The following is a 16,383-nucleotide window of genomic DNA, read 5'->3' on the forward strand; positions in this document are numbered from 1 at the left end:
TTTTACAAGTTTAAAGTAGGAATAAGTGCGTCATGTACGGTGCGCTGGTGTACGTCGTGTCTACGGTGTGTTTGGACACAGCGATCCTCTGCGCTCTGAGCCTCGGGACCGCGGAACTACTGCCTTTGTTTGGGAACCACGATGTCCTGGGAGGTCTGGTGTGCATGTGGTCAGTGGCGATCACCAGATGGGCACTGATCTGCAGTCTGCTCCTTTCCAACGTGGACCTCAAGCAAAGAGCGGTGATGAAGCGCTGGTCCGCGGCTCACTGCTTCCTCGGCTCTGTGTATGAGAGCTGTAGACAAGTGATGTTTGGAGGTCCGCTTGAGAGTGGCGCTGCTCCGCTGGAGAACCCCTGGCAGCCCTGGTTCCTGGTTTTAAACACGGTGGCAGCAGCTGCTGCCTGTCTTTTCTGGGAGATCACATTCCCTGATTCAAATGGAGAAAGTAACGGGAAAGAAAAGAAGCAGAAAGCCAGGGTTCTCTTCATGAGAGTCCTTCGTTTCTATAGACCGGACTACCTGCTTCTGCTGGGGGCTTTTGTCTTCTTATCCGCAGCCGTCCTCTGTAAGTCATGTTAATGCACCCATTTCTTTCCTGATTTACATGTATTTATCTGTCACTTCATGAATGACATTATTTGCTTCATATATTTTACAGGCGAAATGTTTATTCCTTTTTACACCGGGAAGGTAATTGACATCCTTGGTACCCAGTACCATTGGCATGATTTCCGCGCAGCGATCTTCTTCATGGGTCTTTTCTCCATCACCAGGTTAGTAGCAATGGCTCGGGCAGCATAGAGCCACATAACAGAAAGCTCAAGTTATATCTTAGTGCTAGTTATTTATCGACAAATGCAGCTCCATTTTGGTGCCTCCCAAAGAAGCAAACTTTTTGACTGTTTATAAAATCTGTGGGGTTCCTTTGTGTATGAAGTGCTAACTTTGCGATGTCTATGGTTTTTCAGCTCACTGAGTGCAGGCTGCCGAGGAGGCCTCTTCATGTGTGCCATTAGCAGTTTCACCAGCAGAGTGAAGGTCAAACTCTTTGGTGCCTTGGTGCACCAGGAGATTGGCTTTTTCGAATTAACTAAAACTGGTAATGGTCACAAACTTTTACTTGTTTACTGTGACTGGGTATATATGCAAAGCAGGCTGCCTTTAACTATACGTTTCATGTGGTTAGAGTTTTATTGTAGGTTTGTTAAAGAATAAATCCATTCTACAGGTGACCTCACATCCAGGCTGTCTACAGACACCACTCTAATGGCACGTGCAGTGGCCCTGAACGTCAATGTGCTGCTGAGGACCTTGATCAAGACCCTGGGCATGTTGTCCCTCATGTGCAGCCTGTCCTGGAAGTTGACTGTGTTGATGCTGATGGAGACACCAGCCACTGGACTGCTGCAGAGTATCTATGATGCATACTATCAGGTAAATGTAATGAAATGAAGTTTCATTCATGGACTTACAAGACAGTCCACTAAATGAACACAGACTGTGGTAAACTAAGAGTGCCAGGTAATCATCACTGGAGTAGGTTGATGTATATAATATTTTTTTCTGTGACACAAGCAGAGTGTAATTCAGACAATGCCGACAGAAAAAGGCACTTTACTTGTCTACTTTAGATGATTCTAATATATTGAAAAATTGATAAAATAACAGATTGCACCAAAATATTTTATGTGGATGGGTTGCAGAGGCTGTCAAGGGAGGTTCAAGACTCCATGGCTCGAGCAAACGATGTGGCGGGTGAGGCTGTGGCGGGCATTAGGAGTGTGCGAAGCTTCAGCACAGAGAAGAGCGAGTCCCTGCGCTATGGCAACAAGCTGCTGGACACTCACAAACTTATTGTGCGCAGGGACACAGTCAGAACCCTTTATCTGCTGCTACGGAGGGTACAGATACCTTTGTTTGTTTCCTTCAGTCCTCCGAGGGATATGTATGTTCTACTTGATTGCAAAGAGATTTTTAAAAGCTTTGTGATTTTGAGATTGAGCATCTACTGAGACATACTTTGAGATCAGTGAAGTGCCATATATTTAGGACTCTGTATGTGGCATAAAATATGAATACTGAGAGTTTTGTGACCAGTTTTTGGTGCAGTTGTATACATGGTCAGAAGAGACTCTGGACAGCAGGTTTTCCACAAAATGATGGAAAAAATTTACATTGGCTAGACAATTGAGCTCAGATTCACTCCTGTCCCATGAATTAACTCCACCTTGCACCAGCTCAAATTTGGCAGTTTAGACTTCGTATATCTCTGTCTTGTTGAATAGTAATCCATTATTGTGATTTTTTTTGTCAATTTTATTATCAATTTTGTCTATGCATTTTCACATTTTCAGCTGACAGGGATGGCGATGCAGGTAGCCATGTTGTATTATGGCAGGAGGTTCATCCAGTCTGGACAAATGACAACAGGGAACCTGGTGTCCTTCATCCTCTACCAAACAGACCTGGGAGACAACATCAGGGTATGTCTCAATTGTAGGCCACTTCCATACTCCATTATAACTTCTTTAATAAGAGCAAATGTACTCCTCAAGTGCTTTATTCCTTGAGAAAAGTGAAGGGAAAACAGTACTGCAATATATCCACAAGACTGCTATGAGTATTCAGAGGCCTGACCTTTCTTTTTTTATTCATATAGTATGTATATTTCCACATTATCATGAGCTATATTACCATGTTAAAATATTTTAATATCTTACAATTGCTGTGATAATTCAATTTGTTGAGAATTATTGACTTGTGTTATATTTAAATTGATGTATGAAAATCTTTTTCACAGACCTTGATTTACATCTTTGGCGACATGCTGAACTCAGTTGGTGCAGCAGGCAAGGTGTTTGAGTACCTGGACAGGAAGCCCCAGGTCAGCACAGATGGGATTCTGCAGCCAGATACTCTGAGAGGACATGCCCAGTTCCACAACCTCACCTTCTCCTACCCAACACGCCCAGACCGACCTGTCCTGCAGGTAGGCCTTTGTTTGTGATCATGGAAAGATGTTCACCATGTCAGCCATGTGTAAGAAGCAGTACAGTTTTAAGCACACAATAACCACGCAAATCAGTCTAAACCTACTTTCTCACAATCACTAGTCATTGCAGGTCATCACGGTTTTAAATGCAATTAAAGTGAATATTTTTTTCCAAAATGTACCATCCACATTCTCAGAGTTTCTGGTTTTTGTTGACTTAGGGCTTCTCCTTGGAACTGAAACCGGGACAGATGACTGCACTCGTGGGACCGTCTGGTGGGGGTAAAAGCACCTGTGTCAGTCTGCTGGAGAGATTCTACCAACCACAGGAGGGGGAGATCCTGCTGGATGGACAACCCCTTCAGAGCTACCAGCATCAGTACCTCCATAGCAAGGTACGTACACAATTACTGCACTTTAACATGAACAGAAAGGTACAAACAGCTACCTGTACCAGAACTAACAGGATTTATGGAACAGTACTTCACTGTGAGTACAAAACTGTTTCTTTGCCTTGACAGGTAGCCATGGTGGGTCAGGAACCTGTGTTGTTCTCAGGGTCCATCAGGGACAATATCACCTATGGCCTGAAAAACTGCCCTTTGGAGAAGGTGTATGACGCTGCACAGAAAGCCAATGCTCATGGGTTCATCAGCCAACTAGAACATGGTTATGACACAGGTACACCCTGTCAGATTATTGAATTTGGACAGGGGCACTATTACATACAATGATACTTATGTACATTAAACACCACTTCCTCCATGCACACATACATACTTTCACAGTATTTATGGTGTACTTGCCAGTAATGCATATATCTAGAGAAGATTGTAGGACAGCTGTTCTTGGAATGTATTGTATTTATTTCATTGGCTCTAAATTTTAGTATGTATAGTATTCTTATTATTCTGTCTCTTCCAGATGTGGGAGAGCGAGGAGGTCAGCTCTCCGGGGGTCAGAAGCAGCGCATCGCCATTGCAAGAGCTCTGATCAGAGAGCCACAGATCCTCATCCTGGATGAGATCACCAGCTGCTTAGACACGGAGACCGAACACATGGTAAATAATGATGCCATATTCACTACACTGATGTACAAATTAGATTGTTCTACATTTGTTGCATCTGCTGTTGTGTGGCAACTGTTAATACTTTCATGCTTTGCACACTTTATTAAACGTGATATTCAGTGTTCATGAAAATACGGTAGAAGTTTTTAGAAATCATAATCTGTGGTCATAGACAAGATACCACGTTTCTATTTGAAGCCATGCTAAGTGATCATTTTGATTAATGTTGTAAATTTACGCTTTCATGACAGAGAACATATTGTTTCTGTTATAGATCCAGCAGGCCTTGGTCAGCTGCCCCTCCCAGACTCTACTGGTTATTGCCCACAAGCTGAAGACAGTGGAGAAAGCAGATCAGATTGTTTTGATTGACAATGGCACAGTACTAGAGAAGGGCACTCACCAGGAGCTGATGGACAGAAAGGGCAGCTACTACAGGCTCAGGGAGAAGATCTTTACTGAGAACAGCCCACAAAACTCACACTAGAAACCATAGGGTTGACCTACTCATAGACAAACTTCTTTCACAGACACACCAGCATGTTTTCATCCCAAGTAGTTACACTCACAGTAACACCCTTGCAGAACCAAGAAACTGTTAATTTGGTGTCACAGTGCAAAGATGTAAATCCCTGTACATATGTAGAAAGAAATGGCCATCATGTTGTCTCTACTTAAATGTTTTACCTGTGATATATAGAAAGTGATGGGTATAAGTAAATATGATTTTCTTCTGTGATCATATTTTTCACCTTATTTATTTCAGTTTTAATCTCTGCTAAAGGCCTAAAACCCCATTCACCATCAATAACACAAAACGATGACCGAGACAATGTTTCTCTTGTTATACATTTTTATCAAAACATCCTTGTCATTTGGTTTTTTCAATAAAATGATTCAGTATGAACCTGTACTATATATGTGTCTATTTCGGGGAACTGAAGTTTAGTATATTCAGGGCCTGCCATTAGTATGTTTGCTCATCTCTTTATTTTCACCGCATTGTGTTTTTGTTGTAATATCAGACCTGAGCACCATCACATTGCTTGCAGATCAGCACATCATGGAAGCTGCTGTTCATTTTGAGTATAACTATATGCAGTTTAAGACCCTCCTTCTAACAGACATCTCCCTATATGACTGGATTCCTTGTTACCGCCAGCCTTTCATCTCTACCTACTGTCAGGAATAACCTCAAATTCCACTTTACCTGTTTTCTCTTTGTGTCTCCTTCACCAAATCACAAACATGCCTTCTGCTCATTAAAGTGGAACTTTCCAAACATCTCTCATCTTTTTAACATACTTGTTTGTAACCACTTCACTATCCCTTTACATTGTAGTTCTTGCCCTAGGTTGACCTTGTATTCCCTGTAACACAATATCTTATCCTGGATTGTCATTATCTTATCATAACCCTGCAACATCACTACCACTGCTACATTTTTTTCATTTAGCTGACACTTTTCTCCAAAGCAACTTACAATGTTAAGGTCACATTTATTACATGCTTACAATCATTTACACAGCTGGATAATTTTACTGCGGCAATTTAGGGTAAGTACCTTGCTCAATGGTACTACAACAAGGGGGGGGGGGGGGATCAGACCTGAAAACTTTGGCTCCAAAGGCAGTAGTGCTAGCCACTATGCTACAAGCTGTCCCAGTATCCCAAGTACTTCTGTATCATCCTAAAACTGCAAATCACATTTGACAAAGGGCTCAACTAAATAACAAACAATAATTATATGGCTGACATGTAACAAAATGGCAGTTAGTGAATCATGAAAAAGCATTTCAAACTGGAACATGAAATTTATATTTGAACATTTAGTGTGGATGCAGTAATTTACAAACACACATATATATTATATATTATCATTATGTAAGAAATGGCCATGTGTAGCACGTAGGACGCTCAAACAACAGTTCTGCCTCCCTTCCTGTTCACCCTGCACAGCCCTGAGGGTAAAAGCATCGTTACTTGAAAGATCGTAAGTCGGAGATCCACTGTGCGGTACATTGGCTTCAGGATTGGGAGCTTTTATTTTGACATTTTAACAGCGTTGCTGACCGGAAGTCGTAACAAGGATTTCGAGTTCCGTAAACAGTGAATTGATCGGCAGGGATCTCGAGTATTACTTCAGTACAGACTCGAATTAATAGCCATTGATATGCGTGGTTTGTTGTACGAGTTCAAAGACACGAAAGAAACAAACGCATAAGACACGTCTTTTTATAAATCACTATTTTTTCATCAGAAAACAGTAGACTCGAAAGTGAAAGTAAAATGAATGGAGCCGGTTTCTCTGTGTGACCCTAAAAAAATCCCGCAAAGGTAACGTCGTATGTATTAATTTAAGTTCACGCGCCTCTTTTTATTCTGTTTGTCCTGTTAGTGATAAAGTTGTTTGTATGTTAGGCGTCTAGAAGGTGGTTTAGGCCTCTCACAGTGTGTAGCCTACAAATGATCCTTAAACTTTTTTTGCAAAACCTTGCAAAAGACTTCTGCTAACAACAAGTAATAGTAAATTACAGCAAAATCCCAGGAAAAAAAAAATTTGTGGTATAATTATTACTCAGCATTCTAATTTCAGGAAGTACATCTTGCAACAGTCCTTCTGAGGTTCACATCCTAGTTTCATACCAGCTGTGTGTGATGATTTTCTTTTTGAAAGACTCCTTAAAGCTTTTCATAATGACAGAGATTAGTCATGGACAGCGGTTTTCATGTTTTTTTAAAATGACAGCAAAACATTGTTGGGCCTTTCACTGAACCATTAAAGGACATGGCTGCCGTACTATAATTTCTGCATCATTTTATCATTTTACCTTTTCGCTGCTGAAAACTGTATTTCCCCCAACATTTCAGTCACTGGGAGAATGGAAATGGTTTTCTTTATGCTTCGGTGTACCATCTGAATTTGTGTCTGTAAATGTATTTAAACACTTCTAAAATGTGTTTAATTGTTTTTGTTTCAGGGCCTTTAGTACAGGTTTTAGAAGTTTAACACAGGAATTAAGTGCATCATGTACAGTGCGCTGGTGTACGTGTCTACGGTGTGTTTGGACACAGCGATCCTCTGCGCTCTGAGCCTCGGGACCGCGGAACTGCTGCCTTTGTTTGGGAACCACGATGTCCTGGGAGGTCTGGTGTGCATGTGGTCAGTGGCGATCACCAGATGGGCACTGATCTGCAGTCTGCTCCTTTCCAACGTGGACCTCAAGCAAAGAGCGGTGATGAAGCGCTGGGCCGCGGCTCACTGCTTCCTCGGCTCTGTGTATGAGAGCTGTAGACAAGTGATGTTTGGAGGTCCGCTTGAAAGTGGTGCTGGTCCGCTGGAGAACCCCTGGTTCCTGGTTTTAAACACAGTAGCAGCTGCTGCTACTTGTCTCTTTTGGGAGATCACATTCCCTGATTCAAACAAGGAAAACAACAGGAAAGAAAAGAAGCAGAAGACTATGGTATTGTTTATTAGAGTGATCTGCTTCCTGAAAAAAGATCTTGTAATTCTTGCAGGGGCACTGATCTTTTTGTTTCTGGCGGTCCTTTGTAAGTATCATTATGCTTTTCCCAGATTAAAAAATAAAAAAATGTGAAGTCAATTGGAGCTGAACTGGATCTGAAATGATTGTATTTTACCACCTGTTTTGCAGGTGAGCTCTTTGCTCTTTTACAAACTGGAAAGATAATTGATGCTCTGGGCTCCCCATCCCACTGGAATGACTTCCCATCTGCTCTTTTCCTCATGAGTCTCTTCTCCTTTGGCAAGTCAGTGACTGACACGTATAACACGTGCCTCATAATTGCTTTTGCTTTTAACAAATCATAAAAAAAACTATTTTTTTCTCCAGAAACCTCCAACCCTTTGCTTTCTGTGAAAAAAGTCCTCTACTTTGAGGATTTAGAAAACTGTTCGCTATGACCTGCCTGCTGATACTATGTGAAAGCCTGGTTATACTGTAATGGTAGCAGTTTGAATGTGATAATTATGTTGATCCTTCTCTTTCAGCACACTCAGTGTAGGTTGTCGAGAAGGTTTCTTCAGCTGTGCCATCAGCAGTTTCACACGCAAGGTGAAGGTCCAGCTCTTCGGTTCCCTGGTGTTCCAGGAGATCGGCTTCTTTGAATCAACTAAAACTGGTATAACCTACTTCGCATCTGCATGCCAAATACCATATGAATGCATTGGTTGCTTTGAATTTCATCCTGCTGCTTGGCTTTTTACAATCAGTTTTAAAAGCCATGATGATAATGGAAGTGCCATGTAGTCAAAGCCAACTCACAGTGACCACTTGGATGGTTCCCAAGGCAAGGGACTGAATGAAAGTGGTTGGAAGCCATATTTTAATTAAATGTGTCAGAATATGGTTCTTTATGGAGTAATATCTGAATATTTAATCTGAATTATTTTAAATACCTATTTTAATTTCAGTGAACAAAAAGACTTTTAAATTAGGTAAAAAGCTTAAAACAAGTATCCAGTAACAAAAAATAGTGCATTGTTTAAACATAAGGAAACGTTAATGTTAGGTGCTACTGATAGTTACTGTCATTTTGAGGTTCAGTGACTAGTTCCAGGCTGAGGGACATTTCTGCTGGTTAATGTGTGAGTGCATCCTACAGGGGATCTTGCATCCAGGCTGTCTGCAGACACTGGTCTGATGGGACACGTCGTTTCTTTGAGTACCAACCTCCTACTGAGGACCCTAATTGAGTTACTGGGCATAATGGTTGTCATGTTCGGTCTGTCCTGGAAGCTGACCTTACTGATCCTGATGGAGATACCTCTCACTAGCCTGCTGCAGAGCATCTATGACACATACTACCAGGTATGGTCACTTTAAAGACCAAAGCATACTTATGAGCAACACATGATTAATATCCAAGACTGTAGTACTGAATGTGTGCTCACTGAAATGAAGCCATAACTCCAGGTTTTGGTGTAAAGCAGTCAGTTGCAAATAGTGGCCAGCCTAACACTCTCTTAAAAAATGTAATTCTAAATATCGCACTCAGGTTGATGTTGACTGCATGATATCTTTGTCTGTGTGCTATGAGAAAGGTATTTTAGGAATCTGAAGTATTGCAACATCCAAACTAATATGTAAATGATTTAAGTGTTACTGATGGTACCCTGTGGTTTTGTCTGGCTGGGTTGCAGAGGTTTTCAAAGGAGATTCTTGACTCCATGGCACGGGCAAACGATGTGGCGAGTGAGGTCATGGCAGGCATTAGGACTGTGCGGAGCTTCAACATGGAGCGAAACGAGGCCCTGCGCTACAGTAAAACGCTGCTGGAAATCCACAGCCTGAGGACCCGCAGAGATGTAGTCCGAAGCATCTATGGGCTGCTCCGGAAGGTATCAGTGTCTTTGTTTGCCTTTTCCCTCAAATAGAATGTGAGCCCTGATGCAATTCATACTGAATAAAGAAATAGAGCACCAGTGTTGTTAACCTAGTGCTGAGGATTTTATGAATGGAGTACCTAAGCGTACGGATTTTTACTTCTTAATCACATATAATATACTATGTGTGCTAATAACATCTCCTTTCCACTATTGTGACACTGTGTTTTGGCATTGAAAATTTCACAGTGTGTTTTGCAATCCATAGGTGACTGACCTGGGAATACGGGTTGCCATGCTGTGCTATGGGCAAAAGTTGATCCTTTCTGGTCAAATGAGCACAGGTACCCTGGTCTTCTTCATCTTTTACCAGAGGGACCTGGGAAACAGAATAAAAGTAAGCCTAACAGAGTTAAAAGCTGTGAAACTTCCATAGACTCAGTAAGCTTTGAGTAACTCATGTAGATAAATAGATGGAAAGATAGATAGATAACTGTATTAATTCCAAAGGGAATAGCACAAGGCTACAGCAGCATGCATACCACAAAGTCAGGACTGATAAAACAGAACACTACAATAAATATCTCATTTTGACACATGTAAATGAGTGCAGATAAAAATGTTAAAGTCTTGTGGATCGCTCAAAATTGTTTGGACATTAAGAAGTCAGTACCATGCCAATAGCAAGGGCTCATCATTGAGCTGAGGGGCCACTAGCAAAAATGATCTTAAGGTAACAGTTCATGAAAATAGTGCAAATGGCCGCCGAGATTTAAAAAAAAAAAAAAAACAAAAAAACTGTGATTTCTGTGTTTATTGGTATCAATAAATAGTACCTGGAAATACCATAAGGGAATAAATGATGAATACAAAAATTTACCTGTAATTTTACATTGCAAGGAACTATAATGAACACACCATATAAATATCTTGATGAAAATGTACTCAATACTAAAAAGGAGATTGTGGTTATAATATTAACAGAATTTGGTATGACAAGATTTGGTTCCGTATATTAATAGTTTGGTGAACTGTCTTTCAGACTTCAGTTTGGATTCTTGGTGACATTGTGAACTCTCTGAGTACAGCTGAGAAAGTGTTTGAGTACCTGGACAGGAAGCCCCAGGTGAGCACAGATGGGACCCTGCAGCCAGATACTCTGAGAGGACACATCCAGTTCCACAATCTTACCTTCTCCTATCCAGCTTACCCAGACCAGCCCGTCTTGCAGGTGAAAATTGCCTACATGTGTGGTTTTTGAAGAGTGTTTGCCATATACTGTATAAGAGAGAATCATTGTCATGAATTTAATATCTGTGGCTCTTTTGTTGGATTGTGCTAGTTCTCCTGCCTGGTTTCTCTTTAGAAGAGTCCCATTCAAATGTACAAACTGTGAGTTTCATATTCTCTGAGTTTCTGCTCTTTGCTGATTCAGGGCCTCTCTTTGGAGGCGAAACCGGGGCAGATGACTGCGCTCGTGGGGCCGTCTGGTGGGGGTAAGAGCACCTGTGTGAGTCTCCTGGAGCGATTCTACCAACCACAGGATGGTGAGATCCTGCTGGATGGACAGCCCCTTCAGAGCTACCAGCATCAGTACCTCCATAGCAAGGTAAATAATTACCTTCATTATTTCCTACACAGCAAGGCTAACCTGGTTAGTAACTGGTGTTACTAACATCAGTGCCTACACGGCAATTAAAATATTTAGCTATTCATGTCAGTGCTTACACAGCAAGGGTAGTACAGAGATACCTATACCATTATCTTTACATTGTGGTAATATAGGTACCTGCTTCAGTACCTGCATAGCAGGGTAAATGCCAAGCTACACATGTCTGTTCTTGCTGAGAAAGATGAATGGTTACATCATCTTGGTTGATACTTAACTATTAACAACAGTACTTGCCCAGCAACCTAAACAGACAGCTACCAACACTAATACTGGCATAGCGAGATGAATACTCAGCTGCTTAGTGTACAACACTGTTTCTTTGCCTTGACAGGTTGCCATGGTGGGTCAGCAGCCTATATTGTTCTCAGGGTCCATTAGGGACAACATTGCTTATGGCCTGAAAAACTGCTCCATGGAAAGGGTTATACAGGCCGCGCAGAAAGCCAACGCCCACGAGTTCATCAGCCAGCTGGAACACGGCTATGACACAGGTACACACTGTCAAACACATTTCTTATTTCCAGAAGAATTTCCGGAGATGGACACCAGCTGGTGGCATGCTGTTACATAGACCGATACTCAGCTAAGCATAACCTACTGCTTTCATACAAATAATGACACAACATTCTTAGTGTACCTACCAATAGTCTTCCGCTACCTTAAAAAGGTCATTTGTTCCAGAAAAACCATTTGTAACAAACTTTCATAACTTGAAGACGTAATTGTCATTAGTTTTAATAGTAAAAGTTTTTATGTGTTCCTGAGTCCCCAAAAGTGACACCCATTTATGTTAAAATATTACCAAACTCAATCAAAAATACACTAGTAATTAACATTGGTTATCATGACACAACACAAAGCACTTTCACTTCATAATTACTCTATAATACTGTATGACTTTATCATTATTACCATATTGATAATACGCTAATAATAATAATAATAGTACTGAATGTCTGTTTACTTGCACTCATTCAGCTCTTTCTGAGTTCCTACATACCGTACCCTTAAATGCTCATTAACACAATATATATGGGATATTCAGTGTTTATGTATTAATTCAGCCTTGAATGCAAAAAAACGTCAAGACATAAAATAAATGTATAAAAACAATGCAAATGAATTTGCACTCATTGAACAAACTGACATGGTGTCTGAGCACTGGGCTGCGTGATCCAACATGAGCTCAGTCTTTGTGTTGCGTACATTTTATTGTGAGTTGCAGTGTGTGTAGCAGTCCTGTGTGTGTGTGTCTGGACCAGATGTTGGGGAACACGGGGGTCAGCTCTCTGGGGGTCAGAAGCAACGCATCGCCATCGCCAGAGCTCTGATCAGAGAGCCACAGGTACTCATCCTGGATGAGATCACCAGCTGCCTGGACACAGAGAGTGAGCAAATGGTACAGTAACTTTCTTCATGACCTGTAAATATTGTTCCCACCCTGAGTTCATATCCACCGTGTACAGTGGTACAGAAATTAGCCTTTTTTGAGTTAGCAGCAGTTTGAGGTTAGTTTGCTGTTGTATGATAGCTGTTGATACTTTCCCACTTTTTACAATTCGCAAAGGTTGCTTTAATATATGAAATCGGCTTTGACGTTGAAAGCTGTGGAATTTGACTGCTTTGTGATCATATTTACTATTGTAGTACACATACATATTTTCATGAGTTGTATCTATTTGTTGTAGGTTCTGCAGGCCTTGGCCAACTGCCCCTCCCAAACCCTACTGGTTATTGCTCACAGACTGAAGACGGTTGAGAGGGCAGATCAGATCTTTTTGATTGACAGAGGGGTTATAATAGAGAAGGGAACTCACCATGAGCTGATGGAGAAGAGGGGCAAGTACTACAAACTCAGAGAAATGATCTTTACAGAAAAAGGTCTAGAAAACTGACGTTAATAATGTTGTTCAACAACATATAATGTTACTTGTATAACTTAACACAGAAGATTGCTGTTATCTGACTTGCACTCTCATGGGCTTTCCATAAATGCATGAAGCTGATTTAAAAATAATTTTGTAGATGGTTTCTATGTTTACATTGTGCAAACCACTTACCTGCTCTGGTATGGACTGTCTTGGATGCTTGCGTACCATGAATAATACCTGTTGTCTCTGAATGTACTAATCGTTTCTGCAGCGAAAGTGTGTATTCACACATTAATGTAAAAGTGAGTGAAAGGTGCTTATTTTCTGTAAATAGACCATATAACACATTTAATAGTGTGTAAATATAAAAACAGACTAAAACGTGTGTATGAAATAGTAATGTGTCATCTTTATTTCTCTTGTGATTCTTAGATGGATAGATGATTCGTAGATTTTTTTTAAAAAATCCCACAGAAAATCATACAAATGAGCTTCATTGCTTTATTTACTGTTGTTCGCTCATTTGAAAAGCTGGTTCAGCAGACTTGACAAAAGAGTATAACTAAATTCTTGATAAATCGCCATGTGATCATAATTTAGGGTAACAGCAATAGCAGTGTGAGTGTGTATCTTTGTTTTTGTTTTGCGTGGGAATGTATGGCATTTACCGGTCTGCACGCATAGCCGTGCTGGAAAGTCCCGTCTTGCCATAGTCACTCTGCCTGGCTGCACCATTGCCTCTCAACCCGAAGCTCCATCACCCCCTACAGGAGGTCAGTACTGCAACACGACAGACTGCGGTCGCCGAGCAGCAGCCATTTCATCACCAAACTCGCATTCCTCCAGTATCTGCAAAATGCCGGACAAATCGAAACACATCGGAACCATATTAGATATCATATTCCTTACTTGTGCAATTTATAAAACAAAAAGGTTTATACTGAAGATTTTAATTATGCAGGAGTTAAGAATGAAAAAATAGGAAGTTTGTGAGAGAAATACCTTAAATCCAGTTAGGATTATTGTGAGCATGTGGTTATGTTCTGATAAGCAGGAACCTTTTTGTTGTAATGTCATGTCAGTTGACTGGCTGGTTTTCAGTATTGATGTAAAACCCCTATTTACTGTACACCTCATTTCACATGTTCTTTTCCAACGTGGCCCATCTCCTTCTCCTGACCTTTATGAATACATCCCGCTTCCCAGTTTTCTTAGAAATGTACGTGGTGAAACATCTGCATGCTTCTGCCCAGGGTAGCACGCCACACTCTTCAATGTTCAGTCTGTTGCTCGGTGCTTGGGTTTTGGCTGGGATCATGAAGGTAAGACCTCTGTCTCAGAGGAGTCCCTGTATCACTGTGCCTTGGAGCCCAAAGCCCTAGTGCCCACAGTTTAGGGCCCTAACAGTAGGACAGTGTAGATACCCTGGCTTTGTGTAATATTTAATAAAATTTGGTATTTACATGAACATACTAAAATCTGAACCAAATTCCAGTGGTATAAAGTCAGTTGAGGTGATGTCACATGGGAAAGGACAGCAATGCTCTTTACTGGCAGGGGGTCACTCCTCATTCCTGTTTCTGACGGAGAAAACATTTATAATAGACTTTGATTAGCCTCCATCCTAAAGGTGACCCTTAAGTTTTTATCGTTATCTTTTTTTATTACTTTTGAGAAAAAAAGGCCATCTTGGCACAGTCATAGACATGCAATAGCATGCAACAAATATACTGAAAACTGTCTGCAATTTCGTCCTTATTTGGAGAAATACCTTTGCTTTGTTTAGAAATCGAAAGTGTAAGTATGCAAGCTGTACGTTACTATTTACATGTTTTGTTCCTGTGTGACATAATATTTATGGGTATGAGTAGAAGTGTATGGTGCTTACCAACCCTGATGGAAAGTCCCATCTTACCACTTGTCTGCCTATCTGTCTGGCAGTGTGCCTGGTTGCACCACGCCTCTCAGTATGGTCTCTATCGACCTCTACAGGAGGCCAGTGCTGCTACAGGTTATGGGGCAGGAGAGAAACAGTCACCATTTCATCGCCAAATTTCTGTGTCCGTAGCGTTTACAAAATGTCGGGCGGTGGATTAAGGCACAAAATTGGAATATCAAATGGGACACTGGAATTTCTATGCTTTTTCTTTTGGCTTTGAACTAAGCACTACACACCTACACTTTTATTACACAATTAGTATTCACAAAGCACCAGCAAAATTTCACGAGTGGCGATCCAAAGAAGTGCAACATTTTAATTCCTTTGTTCATTTGAATTACAGCGACAGGAACACACATTCTCTAAAAGGCTAAAGGAGTTAATCAGTAATAAAAATAACTGCAAGTTTCCACACAGATACAAAAAACTTCAGTTCTGACAATTGGGAAATTTCGTCAAATATGTATTATGTGTGCTTGTGTATCTATTAGTGGTTTTATCCGTATATATTTATACCGTCTACAAAAAATATATTTCAGTCATGCCTTGTTCTTATTACATCCTTATGTTATGTTTCTGCAAATATGGTTTGAGCTGGTGTTTGCATAAAGTTGCTCTGTAATCTGTTGTTTGCATGTGTGTGTGTCCATTTCTGTTTTGTTTTTGAGTTCTGAGTCTGCAGATAAGGGGATGGTTATGTATACTGGTGTGTATTGGTTCATTTGGCACAGCATCACGCTGGGAAGCCCCAGCTCCTACACTTTCACTTTTGGTCTCCCTTCTCATCCCTTCCAGTGTCCAACTCCACATACAGAACCAAATCCCCATTAGCAACTTTTCAAAATTTCAGGAACCAGGTGATATTGCAGTTGAACCTTTTCTTCCTATTTGTTTTGTTCAGTGCCCTTTATTGTATCTCTGCTATTGGAACAAACAAAATACATAAACTATTATATAAATGGTCAACCATAAAAAACCCATTAGTTCTCAGCTTTATTCCTTTTAGTCTTATTTGACAATTATAAATTTTGAAACACGCACACATCATCTGAAGCCGCTTGTCCCATATGGGGGTCGTGGGAAGCTGGAGCCTAACCCAGCAACACAGGGCGTAAGGCTGGAGGGGGAGAGGACACACCCAGGATGGGACGCCAGTCCGTTGCAAGGCACCTCAAGCGGGACTCAAACCCCAGACCCACCGGACAGCCCACTGCACCACCGTGCCACCGCCCACCCCCAAATTTTAAAACACTTTCAATTAATGATACTGCATTCATTTATATAAATTTAAAAATGATTTGAACTTATAGTGCATTCATTTACATTTACATTAATGCATTTGGCAGACTCTTCTCTCCAAAGCCATATGCAGCTCAAAGGGAAGTGCATCCCACAACAGATGGAGGGTTTAGACATACACAATATTGTTGAAGCACTGCTTATTTCATACAGCCATTGTCATAGCACACATGTATTCCAGTTCACATGTA

At 41.0% G+C, this 16,383-nt stretch overlaps 1 protein-coding gene across 1 annotated transcript; it reads left to right on the plus strand.

Moving 5' to 3' along the window:
* Window positions 1-92: 92 nt before the first annotated feature.
* Window positions 93-13,322, plus strand: tap2a (transporter associated with antigen processing, subunit type a). Its single transcript, XM_029248489.1, is given in 22 exon segments — window positions 93-567; window positions 661-794; window positions 864-1,101; window positions 1,231-1,436; window positions 1,706-1,903; window positions 2,357-2,485; window positions 2,803-2,991; window positions 3,216-3,389; window positions 3,516-3,675; window positions 3,919-4,055; window positions 4,339-4,548; window positions 7,067-7,616; window positions 7,721-7,835; window positions 8,077-8,207; window positions 8,691-8,896; window positions 9,229-9,426; window positions 9,680-9,808; window positions 10,454-10,642; window positions 10,847-11,020; window positions 11,415-11,574; window positions 12,346-12,482; window positions 12,772-13,322. Coding segments are annotated over 22 exon segments (4,374 nt in total). The 5' UTR covers window positions 93-164; the 3' UTR covers window positions 12,979-13,322.
* Window positions 13,323-16,383: the final 3,061 nt, after the last annotated feature.

This window comes from Scleropages formosus, chromosome 23 (assembly GCF_900964775.1).
Source record: "Scleropages formosus chromosome 23, fSclFor1.1, whole genome shotgun sequence".
Classification (NCBI taxonomy): Eukaryota; Metazoa; Chordata; class Actinopteri; order Osteoglossiformes; family Osteoglossidae; genus Scleropages; species Scleropages formosus.